We start from the raw sequence: 16,809 nt of genomic DNA, 5'->3' as shown, positions 1-16,809 counted from the left end.
AATGTACTTGCTGGAAAGTATTTTTTGCCTTCTCCCTTAAAAAACAGTTTGGAAAAAATAGGGGGGTGAAAAAAGGCTGCATATGTCTGAGTAGCTTCATACAAAGAAAAATTATCTCATTTAATTGTGAAGCAGTTAAATAAAATTTATCTATGAAATATTACAGTTTAAGTATCTCAAATATCTAAGTACCAATTTATCTTCATATAAAATATTTTAACCAAAATATTTTAATGAAAAAAACTGTAATTCTACAGTTAGAAGAATTCTCTTATAGGTTTATATTAATTTACTAAGGCATTTTTTTCTAATACACGCAAGAATTAAAATTTGAAGATGTAAAGTGGCACACACCTCATTGGAGATCAACATATTCTCTACTTTGATAGGACCATCTACTGGTAAGGCAATTAAAAGAGTATTTGATATTTCTTTTAATATTAAATCAATACGCACTTCACTTAAATCATTGACCTAAAAATAAAAAGTTGTATTAATACTGTACATTTATGTTTAAAGCATAACATATTCTATTTCAGAGAGCTCTAACAGGTATACAATGGTTTGCAGAAAACAAAAAATTGCACCTCTCTACCCCGTGAAAATGCAAGAATGTTACAGTACAAAATCCTCTAAGAAAGTAAACCATAACAGAAAAAACCACACCAGGGTATAAGCACTAACAGTAAAAACTTTAATATGAGAAAAGCACAGAAAAAAGGAAGCACAACAACGCCTCATGGGTTATGGTAACTTAGTGGATATTTACAATGGCTAAATATAGTCTACATTTATTGTGAATTATCCTTTTTCTCCATTATCTACAGAAGGGATTTAGGGAGACAAGTACCCTACAAAAAATTTATCTTTTGCTAACATGTTTCATTGCAGACAATCTGAATACAAACAATAAAAAAAGATATATAAGTCTGGAAATTATATGGTTACTATTGCCACAGAAGACATGAACTCAGTTGCTAGGACTCTATGCATTTAAATCTTGCACGGTGTGATAACAGAATTCTAAAAAGATTAGTAGTGTGCACAATTTCATTTCAGGCAGTCCTTTGAAAACAAAATCTTGTAATTTTCTAAATATCTGCTGGTTCTGTGTTGGGAAACTGAGACGTATGAATCCTTGAGAAAGTGAAATCCTTAGAGGAATTTGGTGTTTCCACACACTTCACAGATTTCCGGTTATCAGCACCATATTTTTAAATTCACTGTGTAACTGAAATTATTTCACAGACAGTATAAGTAGTTTTCTACTTCTGCACCATAACAGCAATGATCTAGCTGTTGAATGAGCATCTCTGGAGAGCTCTTTCAGCTGATCAGTCTTGAAGATTATATGAATGAGTAACAAAGAAAAAAAAAATCTCCTATACCCTAAGAACTTCATCAGAAAGTGGTCCCAAGACTAGGAGTAATTTCTTTAAACTTCTTTTACTTCTGTCCTGAAAGCTCAGAAACTGATGGAGTAAAAGAGAAATCCTGCTTCATTATGTCATCCATGCTAGAATTCCCAAAGAATCCTTGCTGTTTTAAGAGCAGTTTTAGGCAGACAGGCAGTAATAGTAAGTCAGACCCCAGACCATTCCAGTTATGCAGGATACACTGCTGCTAGATTAAATAAAACACAGCAACAAAACAAGCTATGCTGATATAAGATCATTATATCCTTGCTCATGATCTTACTGGCCATGAGTCTAGTTGCAAGGCAAGGCAGTCCCTGCAATAACTTGCTTGATGTGTAAGTCTTCAGTGCTTCTCCTTCTTTCAGTCAACATAGCTTTTCACTGAGTTTTTGATTCTAAAGTACATTATCAGCATTCAGTCATCTATAGTGAAGTGGCTTTCTCATGGCAGAATCCAAATAAAACCGAATTCTGTCCAATTTTTATTTTTTTTACCTGAAATATTCTGCATCTGCGATATCCCATCTCTGGGATATTTGTTATAATATCGTTCATCCTTCTGTTTTACATCCCTTTTTCTCTATTTATTTACAATATCCCATTCACAGTAATCAAGGATCCAAGAAGGTTTACACTTTTTTGCATTGATATGTGAGGGGTAAGAAAGCAAAAAAGGTACACAACCTACAAATTTAAGAAAAATACCTACAAAAGACACGGTTATTTCACATAGGCTCAGAGAACTGTTAATTTCTTGCATAGCCAATCCTTGTTTAAGCAGCAAACAGAGCTCTTGACTATAACTATGTTTTTATGCCATACATATACCCAACAGGAACTACCAATCTCCTACAACAGGAGACAAAATTTATGATATTGCTAGGAGAGATCATAGCCGTACAGTTCAACTGTCAAGACAGAAGGATGATCTGACTGCCAACGTAAACTCTTGAAAAGAAAAAGAACCAATACAAGTCCTCAAGCATGTTAATGGAATGAAAAAAATTCAGAATCATGTGGCAAGGAGGAAAAAAGCTCGGACTCAGTCAGTATGCAGAAAATTGTGAGGGAGAAGCATGCTCTCCTTCATTATTTTATGGGCTGCTCAAAGAGGAGACAGTTTCAAGGCATGCCTGCTATGAATACAGTTAATGCTAAGAAGTTCTCCACTGGACAATGGAGGTATCTTGTGTGCAATTGCACTGAGGGACAAGCACTCAAAGAGAATCAGAGGCTGACTCAAAATCAGAGTGGCAATCACAGAATCTGAGGATGAATGGAAATATATTCTACTGCAAGAACAGAAGCAAAGGTCAAACATTTGAGGGCAATAATGGCAGGGAATCATTGTACATATAATTCTTAAAAAAAAAAACAAAACCCACCATACTTTAGAAAGCAAAGAAAATTAAAGCAGTGTACCAAAAATGATTTCTCTAAACTGTCATTTAATTTATACAGTGATCAGGTGCATACCTTTTTCAAAAGCTGTTTAAATCTATTCAGAACTTGATCAGCTTCTTGAAAGAAACTTTCGAGTGTCACAGATGACCAAGTCAACGTGGTAAGTCCTTGCGTCAACACAGCTTCCATCTAAGTATAAAAATAAAATTTCAGGGATTTTTTTGTTTTAAAGAAAATTTTAAACAAATGTCATTATTAGAATCACTAATGTCACTGACGAAAGAAAGAGCTATGCCTAAGTTTTGAAAGGAAGGTTATGGTTTTTCAAGGAAAACATCAAATAAATTTATGCAATATTGGGGAAGGGGAGGATAGTGCATACTACAGCTTCTGTCTACAACTGTCAAGCATACACACTCAGCAAAGATCTTCCCCTCCCTGTTCTCCCTGATAGTCTCTTTCAGTAGTTCCCACTCCTTCCTAAAATTAAAATCAAGTCCACTATTGATCTTACAATTTCTCATTTAACATATATCTTGACCATTCTCAACAGTATAATGACGTTTTTTCAACTTCAGGTACATATCTAATGACATTTTTCATTCATACCCTTTTGAATCACACTGATCCTCTCCACATTTTTTATAGCTTCAATGCTTTTTTAAAAAAAATCCTCTCTTCCGTACCATTTCCCTTACTGATTTCTTGGTTCTCTGTGGTCTGTTTCTACTGGATTTATCATCAAGATGTTCAGCATTTAGCTGAAATCAGCTTGTTACCCTGTCACTGTATGATCTACACCAAAATCCTTCCTTCACTGCAGAATCTGTACCTTCAAAGGAGGTGGGACGCCGAGGAAAAGGAAGTCTTATACTACCACCAGGCTATGAAAATTAATCTTTCCAGACTCTCCCACAGAGTTCCCCTGACATTTTTGCCTAGCACTCCAAAACTTCTCACTGATTGCCAGGTATACAACCACCACAATTTTATATTTTGCGAACCCCATCATCCTTGAAATGACAGAAGTTTAATTTTGCTTAATTGCTGAAGAAACTCTGAACCAGTTATGCTCATATTTAATTTTAAATAGCCACCTATCATATCTGCTCTTTCATCTTGATGTTTACCAAGTCACAGCCTGGACTCCACCCTAATGCTTCTTTTTGCTATGTCTATATCACTGCTAAAACAATGAATTCAACTCAAATAGACACACAGCTATTTGAAAATACAGCCATTACTATCACCATAATATATATGTTTTGGGGAATATATTTGACTCCACAATGCTGGGATGGTACTGTTACTGGTAACCAACATAGCCAATCTAGAAACAGTTTAAGGCTCTATATGAGTTGCTGTCCAATTATGGCAGCAATGTAGCCATAGATTAGATTTTCTCATTCCATCTTTGGATTTGTGCTTTCCTCTTCTTATACACTGAAGACTTCTTCAATAAACATTGCCATCTCCTGTTGTTTGTACTATATTCATCCTTCTCTTTTGTCAATTGTTTCCTCTAAAATACAGAGGTGTGTTATTCCCTCTATGATACAATCATGTTTACAGTAGTATCACTACAGTGACGACTACCATCACCTTATCTCTTGGTCTTTTATTATTTATCTATTAAGAGCAAGGATAAGTTTTTTGTTTCTCATACTTCAGTAAATGCCAACTATGTAGTTACAGAAACTTACGCAAACTCTTCAACCTTCTAATGTTATTATTTAGAACCAAAAAGGGAAGAGCTACCTAAAACAGCTACATACATACACTTGCAAGTGTCTGGGAAAAAAAAAAAAAAAAGCTTCTCCAATAAAACTGAAAACTGTACCTTTACTGCAGTATATAACCTTTCCACATCACTGAAGGGACTGACACAATAATTCTCTCCATGCAATGACAAGAATCAAGACATTTAGTATTTCAGCTAAATGAAAAACACAACTTCCCATGAAAACCTCTAAAACTGAAATATTAAATGATAATTTACTTCCATGCCAAAGTCGGAGATTTGTGTAGATAAATAGACCCACAAAGTGTGTATTCTTTGTTCTATGGGGTTTACATGTCATAGGTACTAAAATTATTCTACTGTAATACACATTATTTGAACACTGTATGAGGGATGCAAAGAGTAAATTTTTGATCTTAAAAGATTTGAGTGAAGTTCATTAAGTTCACAACATGCAGATCCATCTAAGTATTTTAAAATTATAAACTGTTACTTAGTTATTCTAGCTTGTTTTGAGGTATATTGAAGTGTATTTTGCAATACCAACCTTTTCTATTTCTGGTGCCATTAGATTTACAAAAATCATTGGTATTTCTTGACACAAATCTTCATAACATTGGAGAAGACCCTGTTAATTTTTAGAAAGGACAGTATCAAGAAGAATATTTTAAGTGCTTTCTTTTCTGAAGTAAACAGCTTGTTATACAATAAAATCATCAGAAAAAAACATGGAAAGCAGTACAAGACTACATTTGAAAACAACTGTAGAGTTTCACACAGACATTACATACCTATGTACATCGTTTCTGGCATGTAATGAATACATATCAAGCTACACAAGGAAGAATGAAAGCAGCCTTCATGAAACACATTCTTTATGCACAAAGCCAGACCAAGTATGATATTTATCTGGAGCTAAAGACAGCTCAAGCTTTAGTGACTCTAAGTCACAATATCCTATTGAAACTGAGTATCACATGCTTTAGATAATTCAAGTCACATATTAACTCAGTTTTAAAATTTCCTTTTGTCTTATGCCTTAGGCACACAAAAATCTTGTATGGTACACCTCATCCCCAAGATACAAACTTTTCAAAATACTATAACAATAGCAAATACTACAGGTATCAGAAATCTGACTACTCTGGCAGGTAACCTGCAAAATTCTTGATGTTTTTGTGGCTCATGGTATCTTCCAATCCAGAAGAATTCCAATCTTTGTTTCTCAAAAACTCTGTAAAACTACGTTTTTTTGGTTTTCAGAGAGTGAACACTTCTTGTTTAGCTTTAATTATTTCATCACCAGAATATACATAACATTCCACAGGATATAAGAATTATATATGCTTATATTTAAGTATATACTAGTCCATACAGAAGTTAGTAGAGGTTTTTCAAATGAGATCCTCTATGTCCACTTTCCACAAATTTACCCTAAAGAACTTCATACCAATCCTTATTTAACCATAGAAAAATTTCTATGGTTAATCAGATATTCTTTTTTTTTTTTTTTTTTAAACAGCAAACATGACAATTTTTAAGTTTACCTCTAAATGCAACTTTTTTGACTTCAGGTTATTTTCTATTTTCACCAACTTTTTTGCTTGCTCCGGTACTTCCAGACCCAACTTTATCATACATTTGGTCTCTCGGACAATCTCTGGAATTTGGGCATCAAAATTAACGAGGAACTTCCCGGTTTTAGGATGACGTACAAATATTGTGGTTTGTAAGGCTGTAAAGACATTTTTATATCAGTTTCTAAGGCAACTGTTTCTGCTACATGAAGTATTATGGAACACAGATTCTAATATTGCTATATGGTGATTAAATATGTATGGTTACTTCTGAAACAGCTTCATGTTGCTTTCCATTAAAGAAAATGTACAACTGACATTCACCGTAGTAGCTTTCTGCCATATATAACCTTTCTCCTCATAAGCTAAACAAGCGTCAGAACCAGTCTTATTTGTGGCATATCTTTTCTTAGGTCAAGTTGGAAATTATGAAATTTATTTTCTAAGGACCTGGAAACAACACTGTTATGAGATGCTCAGTATCTTGAAGGATGATGAGGATGAATGCTTACATAAGGATATTGCAAAAATCCAAAAGAAAAGTCCAAACAGCAATACAAAAGCCTCTGTTGACTGTTTGATGATAAAATGTTATTCTTACAGATCTACTCCTAATTTTAAAGCCCACAGATTGTCTACAATTTGCATGAAAAATCTACTCCTTTTTTTTTTTTTTTTTTTACTTTAATTCTCATTTAACCTTAAATGTTAAAGCTTGATTATCAAACATTTTTTCTAGGCATAAAGCAATAATTGTGCTGAGAGGGACTGAGATAATACAAGTGTATAAATTATTATAGTGGGAAGAAAACAGGAAGAGTGGTATACATAAAGAGTTTCAATACAAAAAAGAAAAACTGTGTGCTTTTAGATTTTTTAGTGTTTCCAGTCACCTATCAGAGTCTACTAAATCACAACTGAGTTTCAAGGTCAGTAAGGGAGAGAGATTTGTATTATTAGGCGCCTTTATTAGATCACTATTATTTTGCAGATTTTAAGGGTAACTAATTTGATTTGTGTCAACTTAGCATTTAATGAAAGTTTAAAAAAACCCAAGTTCTTATTTAATTACTTACAATATTGTAATTGTGAAATTTCCTTCATCCATGCATTATGATAGACTACCTCAAATTCCACCAATACAAAGGCAATTCTGTTGTATAATCGAACAACTGCTTTACCTTCTGGACTTTCCAAGATATTTGACTTTTTCTATTAAAATACAGTACATTCAAATTAAAATCATATCAAAAGAAAACCATACTATTTGGGTTTTTATCAAATTAAATACTGACTATATATAATATGCTATTATTATAAATTATACTTGCAGAGGTCTTAAAAACTGCAACAAGTATTTATGATTCAAATTTATAGGGCAATGAAGTCAGTTAGAACTTGTAATAAGTACTAAATATTTAACACATGTAAAAGCAATTATTATACTGTGATAAACACCTGTAATTCATAGTAAAATGGTTACTCAGTTCTACTCCAAATTGATCAGTAACTAAAAATGTATTTTTAAAAAATGTCCTTTTTTAATCAGTAATTATATTTATGCCTGTTTTCTTTGGAGCAGATTTAAGTGATCATTATTCCCATCCAAGGGAAACAGGAAAGTGAAAACCTCCCTCATACAGAAGTTAACTTGGCAAGAGACCCTAGATACCTTGTAGGAAAATCATTCAAACATTTTAAGAGTAATTATTGCTATAGTGGATCCTAGTATAGCAAGATGCTGACTATTCCAATGAAGGAAGGAAGCACAATACCAAGAAATTCCTAAGGGCCATAATGCTAACGTTCAGATGTCTGGTACCAATCTTCATCTGTATGTTAAATGGTACAGAAAATATAGAATGAGAAGTTCAGTAATGGAATTCCCTGTTCCCAGACTAGTTCAGAGATCATCTGCAGTAAAACTGGTGACCAGATTCTCAGTTACAGAACCGCAGCCATTGCGTGGGTCCTAATAATAGACTTGCTTTTTCATTGGTACCAGACACATATACCAAACAATTTCAGGATGTCAGACAGTCCATGTTTATGCCTTAAGCTACTTCTAGAAGCCACTTGGTAAAGAGACATGATTATCCATAGAGAACCCTATGGGGCTAGAGGAACAGAAGAGATGGTTACTCTGTTAAAACACAGGACAGAAGTCTTATGTAAAAGCCTTGGTCTGGTCCATTTAAAAAAGAAGAAAAATGCCACTGACTGGAATGATTAAATAGTTCTTTGGGCAACATGAAGACAGACATATGAACAATTCACTGCAGATTTCGAGCTTGGGGTTCTAATTAAGTGGTAAGTAAAAGAAATAGCTTTTCTGGAGTTTAGTAAGGCTTTTGATATTGTCCCTCACAGCATCTTTCTGGAGAAGTTGTCCAGTTGTGGGATAAGCAGGTTTACAGTGCACTGGGTGAAGAACTGGCTGAAGGGCAGAGCTCAAAGGGTTGGAGTAGTGCATGGGGCTACATTTGGCTGGTGACCGGTCAGTTCTGTTCAATATATTGATCAACAATCTGGATGCAGGAGCTGAATGCACCATCAGCAAGTTTGCTGATGATACCAGACTGTGAGGTGCTCTCTTTGACTCTCTTGAGGTACAGGAGGCCTTGCAGAAGGATCTACACAGATTGAAGCATTGGGCTATGACTAATTGGATGAAATTTAACAAGTCTAACTGCCAGATTCTGTACCTAGGAAGGAGCACAAGTATAAATTAGAGGAGTAGCTGGAGAGCAGCCATGCAGAAAGGATCAGTCAGCAGAGTCAGCAGGGTGCCCTGGCAGCCAAGAGGGCAAACCACATCCTGGGGTGCATCAAACAGCATCACCAGCTGGTCAAAAGGGGTGGTTATCCCACTGTATTCAGCTTTGGTGCAGTCCCGCTTGGAATACTGTGTGCAGTTCTGGGCACCATAATTTCAGAAGGATGTGAAGGTCCTTGAATACACCCAGAGAGGGCAACAAAGCTGGAGGAAGGGCTGGAAGGCATGTCCTGTGAGGAGTGGCTAAGGACTTTGGGCTTGTCTAGTTTGAAGAAAAGGAGGCTGAGGGGTGACCTCCTTGCTCTCTACAGCTTCCTGACGAAAGAATGTGGAGAGGGAGGTGTTGATCACTTCTCCTTGGTATTCAGTGATAGGATTCATGGGAACGCTTCAAAGCTGCATCAGGGGAGGTTTGGATTGGACACTAGGAAACATTTCTTTACTGAGATTGTGGTCAAACACTGGCACAGGCTTCCTAAAGAGGTGGTCAATGCCATTTAAGAAGCATTTGGACAATGCTTTTAGTAACATGCTTTAGCTTTTGGTTAGCCCTCAACTGGGCAGGCAGGTAGACTAGATGATCATGGTAGGTCCTTTCCAACTGGAATAGTCGATTCTATTCTAACACTACATCTTTGATCTACAACAGTCGTTACTAGAGAGCATATTTTTTTAACTAGGTATTCACATACAAATAAACAGGTTGCCTAGCATATGAGAAGTGACATCATCATAGCCAGAAAGTTCAATGTTACACAAAACCCCTAATTTTTCCTTACATCAACTTACATAGAAATAGTTGATTGGTTCATTTATTCTTCTGAATAGCTGTCTCACCCACAGTATCTTTCCTGCAACAGGCGGCATGTTTCGAGCAAGAGGAGGGTCATCTTTCTGAATTTGGTAAAGCTATGATAAAAACAGTATCATTAAACACACAGAAAGATCTGTTGAAATGTTAAACGATTTTTTTCTTCTGGTATCACAATTTCTGCCTCTCCCAAACAGATTAAATTTGTGGGGAGTTACACAACAGTTCACCAAGAGAAAAATGTATTGCTTCCCCCACTTGCTACACTTCTGAGACGTGCACATTGTTACCATCATGTCTCCTGTCTTCATTATCTCAAGCTGCTTCTTAGCTGTGCTTACTTATGACAGAGCCCTGAGTACACCAAAAGGCCTTGCAAACCTAGGGGCTGAGCAGCCCGTGTTCAATGCCAAGCCTGACAGGTGTAGCTATGTAACTTTGGAGCCATCTGATGAGAAAGCAAGCTGTGTAAGGAAGTGTTGTGAGAACCCTTCAGGCTTTTCCTCCTTTGCTTGGGAACTGCCCTTAGAAGAGGCCTAAGCTGCATTGTTAACTGAAAGGCTTTAACTGAATAGAAACATCAACATTGTTCTTCAGACATGTATACTTGACTAATAGCTAACATTTCAGGAGATGGACTCAATAGTTCTTGTCGGTCCTTTCCAGCTCAGGATAATCTATGATTTTCTGATATGCTTTTTTAACTTCTCATCAACATGCATATAGACACTCTTGGGTACACAGCCCATGGTGACCAAAAAAAAAAAATTAAAAAAAATGGCGGGGCCTGCTCACTGAACAGCTACATTATAGTAAAGAAAAAATCGGCTTAGAAATATCACATACAAAATTTGCATTAACAAATTATTCAAGTATGTTAGAACCAGTATTGCAGCAGGAACAACTTTTTATTAGAAAAAACTTGCTTGGCAAAGATAAATAGCAATCCATTAATATCTAATAAATAGTTAGAACTACCCAGTATATTGACAACATTCTTCAACAGAAGAAAGAGGAATATTTGTATCCACCCAACTTCAGGCACACAAACTTATGCTGCGATAACACAAACAGCTGTACTGCTTAAGCAGACACAACTCTTCACTTACTGGTATGTCTTCTTACCCCTATACTGTCTCCTGCACAGTCCCAACAAAAGAAATTCAAGTAGCTTCATGGTGAACTTGAGAGGAACTGGCTTGGATGAAACCCCCTCAGAGAACATACCTTTTTTTTTTTTTTTTTTTTCTTTGGCTGGGAAAAGGCAGCCAAGGGTGGGGTCAGTGATTTGTTAAACAGGCAGTGCTGCTGAAAACATGTTTATCAAATTAAGCCAGTAATTAGAGGTTCAGAAAGTGTTATATACAGTGAGTAGATAGGGAAAGGACAACTATGATGAGTAGTTCAGAGCAACTAAGCCAGGCTACAGTTTTAGGTCACTTTTTGGAGAAATGGTTTTCTAAGGAAGTGCAGTTTACAGATACTTGGCTCCTCATGTAAATGTTTCTAAAAATATATATTTGCATCAGTCTGGATGATCAAACTGGAATTAGTTTCCAAATTCCTTTTATACTCATTGAAGCAAAATGGCCATTTCAAGGGAATTATTTAAATCTTCAGGTTAGCAAGTAAAATAGATCAGATTAATTGTCTCTAGAATATTTGTTTCTTTCTTGAGAAAAAAGGGAGTATGAAAGTCTAGTTCTGAGGCAGATGTTTATTTTGCAGACATATAAAGTCAGGTTAGATGACTTCCTCTGTAAAAGTTTAAGGTCAAGTGCTATGAACAGTCTCCAGAAGTTAATTCTCATTTACGTTACAGTCATGGTATGCTACACAAATCATGGAAAATTACTTTATAATGAACATAAACACAATTTACCTACACTTTATATCTATTTTATACTGTTACAGCATTAGATAATAGCCATGTACAAATGCAAATTAACTGTAGAGGCCTCATATAATAAAAAAACCAAAAGTTATATGCAAGTGATGTACACAGCCAGTAAAGAACATACTTTTTTTTTCTTTAGTTGATGAAGGAGTACAGAAGAGATTTTGGTTAAAAAAAATAAAATTGTGATGATTCATTTGCCTGCAAAAGCATGTATATCATATTTTGCCTACACATTAAGGTCTGTTTTCTGTAACAGGAAAACAGAAGTATGACTGAGCATTGACAATAAATGAAATAGAATAAATAAAACCTATTCAAATATTTGCTCATATTTTAACATTATGTTTAAAATGTATTGCAAAGAAATGAAATACCTTTTTAGTAGCTTCAAGTTCTGCTGCATATTGTTGAAGAATATAACTAACCATATGTACTGTTTTTTCTTGAAGGCACGGCAGTCCTAGATTTTGAACCCTGTATTAAAAATGAGAACCCCCAATTGATATTTCTAAACCACAAATATTTTTTTATTATTATTTTGGGGTAAATGAACATTACATAAAATGAAAGAAGCACGAATCTAGGAAATGCTTCTGGATCTGGGAAATTTTTTTGCTTTGAGCAAGATTCAGAAAGCTGAAAAGTTCTGCCCTGGTGGGTTATTTTGTTGTTGTGGTGGGGGTTTAGGTATTTCTTTTAGCATCCTCTTCAATATATGAAATAAACTGTAATAAAATTAAAAATCAGAGGAATATATTGATTCTCATAAGAAAGCTAAAATATGTCTTTTACAACAATTACATGGTTCAGAACAACAATATTAAAAAATTCTTGATTACGCCCTTTGTTCTAAAATTAGCTGTGCTATTTAAATTGTGCCAATGAGTAATTTGAAGGTAGTTTAAAATATTTTAAAACATAATTGCCAATACCTTTGAAGTAACTGAAAAGCATGCTGTGAAGACAAAGATCTCCCAAAACAGCTACACATAAACGTCTGTATCCGTATCTAAAGAGTACATAATTTAGTATAGTTTTGCTGGTCATATAATACTATTTTTATGTCTGATAGTTTCTTAACATAGTGGCATTTGAAATTGTTACTGCTTAAAGCACAAAATAGCAGCCTTCATCAGTCTATGCTAATAAAATCAATAGCCAGTGTCAGTCAAGTAATCTCTTAAAATGCCAGACAATTTTAGTGAAGAATTAAATTGTATTAAAAACAGTTGCAGCTTTTCTCCATGCAAAATCTAACCACCAGTCTCCAGGCTAATAAACGACCTTCACATAGATCATTCTGTCAGGTCTCATAATTGTTGTTGTTTTCGCTGCTTGAGTGACAACCTTCAGTGAGGACTTTATGATATATTTTACAGCTCCCTTTGGAAGGAGAAGAAAGAACAGAGAAAGCCTCCCTCCAAAATAATACAAACTCTATGTTCACTGGAAGAAGAACAATGTAGCCTAATCACATTCCAAAGTCTAAGTGACATTCAGTATCAGGAAGATACTGAATAAGTAGTGCATATTTTTCCACAAGTAAATTATTGGTAGCAATATTACTTACCTCTAAATCTTCAATCTTTGTCATGAAGTCCAAAAAATCCACATCAAATTCTGTTTTTTGTGGATCAAGGATGTCATATGGTTTCTTTTGAACACTTTGGTAGATATTTTTGAATTCTACTGCCACATCTATCCCTTCGATGGCAGACAGGCTCAGTGTACAAAAAGTTTGTACTACAGTTAACATCTCTGTAATCTGAAATATAAACATTATATTCCGGCTTATAACATATTATTTGTTACTTCATCTATAAACTAAAACCTGAGTAAAAGAAAATAAACAATAACCACTTCTCTAACTGCTACATTCAGAAATGTGTTGCTTCTGAGCTTCTAAGTCAAGTATCTTCAACAAAGCATAGCTAATTCCATTTTCACTACCAGTTCTCACCACAACCCAGCACAAGGTAAAAGAATCTTCATTTTTCTTGATGATAAAGCATTTCTTTTTTATATTTGACTGCTAGATTCAATAGGGTAATATGGAAAAAGAGTTAAAACATGACATACACATACTGATGGCACAAAGAGATCTCACAAAATAAAAAATTGCAGCCATACAGATTAGTATATATACTGCATAAGGAAAAACATCAAAGATTTACAGAATTCCTACCCTGTGATGACTGTCCCATTATCCTCTTATCTGTCATCTGACCTTATTCTGCACCAAGGAGCACCTATTATCTTTTCCAGGCAAACTCTATGAATGCTAGTTTAAAATCCTTTCATCAGGTTAGCAAGCTAAATGTTAAGACCACAGCAAGTAGCAGAATCATCTGAAGAACTGTGTTTGGCAGTAACAGGAGGTTTTGATGCCTTAGGACACCATTCAGAAAAGCAAAAGTGCATTATTTTTCCATGTAATTTTAAACCTCCTAAAATAATGATCTAAATCTAGACCAATTAGGTCATGTCTTTCCACACTAACAGAGACAAACTGACAAATTCATAAAGACATAGTGCAGTAATTGCCTAAAATATTGGGATTACTTTGTGCCAGTCCCTAGTTTATCTCAATAAAGAGTTAAAAACCCCTTCACAGGATGATTAAGAGCATGTATGTTGACAAACATCTACCTTGAAAACTGTTCTTTGGAAAGGCCCCCCCTTCTCTACTGATAACAACAGGGCACTGTATACTCACTTTTTCTAATCTCCTACAAAAAGCTTCAGATTTTCCAAAAACATACATTTCCGATACATCAAATGCCTTTTCTCCTAGAGTTTCCCAAACCTCTTGCTTTGTTTCATGAAAGCATTTCTGATATTCTTTCAACAGAAACATGCAGTCCTAAAAAGTGAAGGGACAAATACCGTACTCATTATGCTACTCTTATGGGTAAGAGACTGGAGAACTCAAACCTACTGTCATTCCAAAGTGATTAATTGTCACTGAGTCTAGTTTCAGCCATCAGGTAGTAATGACTTACATGTAGTGGTTTTCTTCCAGTACATGTAGCAAATATTTACAACATATGAACACACAACAGTACAGTACAGTGAAAGACTGGGAAATGAGTCACCAAAAAAAGAACAGGAAAATTTTAGTTCATGTTAAAATACAGAGTGGTTTAGAGGCCAGCGAAGAGCAGGTGATGACTCCTGCTCTACAGGAGACATTTGAATATTAACAAAAGCCATTAGCTTAATTAAGAATGGTCAGACTGTCCTCTGGATAAGGACAGAATCTGGCATAACAGGGTAGTCTGTCTGGAACTACCAGGGGACTTGGAGGAAATTGGTTATGCAAATTAAAGTATGTTGACAAGTCTGAGTTAAAGTGAGATTGAAGAATAATACGTCTTTCTTAGTCACTTATTTACTTAAAATACTAAGACCTTATCAGATGTAAAAATAATGACCAGTGAGAAATGTAAGGTCTATAATCATTGGAATACAAAATCTTCTGTCAGTTCTTGGAAACCAGCAGATTTTAATCACAATATAGCAGCAGTAACCAGATGGTCTGCATATATAGATATATATAACAATTGGTTATGAATGACAGGGAATTAAAAAAGGTCCTCAATGAAAGGAATGTTCAGATCTTCAGGAATATACGAATACTAGAATGAAGACTGATCACCATGATTAGAAACTGGGCTTATAGTTCTCTCATAGAATAATGATGGTTTGTCAGCTGTAGAACAGCCACAGGATAACCTCAATTAAATAGATGAATTATTAGAATCATATCATCCTGTCAGTTCAGGAGAGATACATTCAATACATATACTTTTGTATTTCTGGACCTAATTTTTAAAGGACTATGAAATCGTATGTCTTTCTGGGTAAAACAGGAAGTCAGTAGCTGAGGTGTGATAAAGGAGAAGGTAGAAATCAAGTCAGCACTGGCAATCAGTAACCCACAACTGGACATCTTTTACCATAGAATATTGCATGTGCTTAATTTGTTCTTATTATGTCACCACCAGCTGAAGAAGACTCTCATAGCACTGAACTTTTATGGTGTGCCAAGAAAATCTGGTATTGGAAGGAGCTATGGTAAGAAAGCAGGGGTCTATTCAAATACCAGGTTTCCCATGGTAAAGGAAGATGGTACCATATCAGATACTACCAAGAGGGAAGAATGTGGGTTATGCTGGATGACAAAATTCCGTGGTAGCACATACAGCAAAGATGCCATTTCCAAGATCAGCAATGGATCACTCTGATAAAGACGAGGGCATTCTAAGTTCAGCCAACATCCATGGGCTAAAAAATTGAAAAACACTCAAACCCACCATAACATAAAACAATAAAGAGTTGTGAAGTACTTGATACCTATTGATATGGACTTCCTTGTGCATATCAATAGGTTTGATAGGTAAATAATAAAATGCCAACATACAAACCTTAATTTTTCCAATGACTGTTGATGTCTCCTGCTGCCAGACAGGAGACAAGCCACCATCTGTAATATATGCTCTACATGTTGTGACCATTTGATTTGTAACCTGGTGCAGACAAATGAAAACAAGTAGGTCTCAATTTTATAAGGAAATTTACCTGTTTTACAAAATCTAACATTTCCACAGCATGGATTAGTACTATCAGAGTTCAGATAAATTTCACCAGTGGGTATAACAGTGGTTAAATAGCATATATAACATACATGACACTTTATAAAAAGTCTTAAAACACTTCCAGAAGTGTATTTAAGTCCCAGGAAGTATTTGTAAGTACTATGAGTCCAGCAATACATATGCATAAACACAGAATGTCACCAACCATAACTCAAGAACAAATAGAAGTTATAGAACTCTAACTGTTCTACACTTAACGTTGCCATCTTTACACTTTGTAGTGTGTGCATCCTTAAAGACTGTTGTTAAACGATTTTCTATTCTAGTAGTATGTCTTTATCTTGGTCTCCCATGGGTATGAAAAGGGGAGAACATACTTCTACTTCTCAACCACAATAATCCAAAGTTTGTAATGACAGAAAGAGAGGAGTGTGAGAGTGAATACAGATACAGAAAACACATCTTAGAGAACAGCTACTGGCAGACAATATTTTTGTCTATTAAATAACATGCACAATTCAACACAGTTCTCCTGACACATGAAAGTACTGTAAGCAGGTCTTAAAAATCCTTAACTGAGTAGA

The 16,809-nt window shown here is 35.2% G+C and overlaps 1 protein-coding gene across 1 annotated transcript in view; it reads right to left on the bottom strand.

Annotated features, from left to right (window-relative positions):
* DNAH8 (dynein axonemal heavy chain 8) overlaps positions 1-16,809 on the bottom strand; it is a 146,280-nt gene that overhangs the window by 122,151 nt on the left and 7,320 nt on the right. Inside the window, exons 6-18 of the mRNA XM_080408689.1 lie at positions 15,869-16,156; positions 14,344-14,490; positions 13,103-13,392; positions 12,682-12,733; positions 12,560-12,636; positions 12,002-12,101; positions 9,706-9,825; positions 7,217-7,352; positions 6,084-6,298; positions 5,071-5,191; positions 4,822-4,883; positions 2,886-3,011; positions 355-474 (exon numbers count right to left, since the gene is read on the bottom strand). Coding sequence (XP_080264815.1) covers positions 355-474; positions 2,886-3,011; positions 4,822-4,883; positions 5,071-5,191; positions 6,084-6,298; positions 7,217-7,352; positions 9,706-9,825; positions 12,002-12,101; positions 12,560-12,636; positions 12,682-12,733; positions 13,103-13,392; positions 14,344-14,490; positions 15,869-16,156 — 1,854 coding nt within the window. The remainder of the gene's footprint in view (positions 1-354; positions 475-2,885; positions 3,012-4,821; positions 4,884-5,070; positions 5,192-6,083; positions 6,299-7,216; positions 7,353-9,705; positions 9,826-12,001; positions 12,102-12,559; positions 12,637-12,681; positions 12,734-13,102; positions 13,393-14,343; positions 14,491-15,868; positions 16,157-16,809) is intronic.

This window comes from Falco punctatus (genome assembly GCF_963210335.1).
Source record: "Falco punctatus genome assembly, chromosome: 12".
Classification (NCBI taxonomy): Eukaryota; Metazoa; Chordata; class Aves; order Falconiformes; family Falconidae; genus Falco; species Falco punctatus.
The sequence above is the reverse complement of the archived record's forward strand: the minus strand, read 5'-3'. Positions and strand labels throughout refer to the sequence as shown.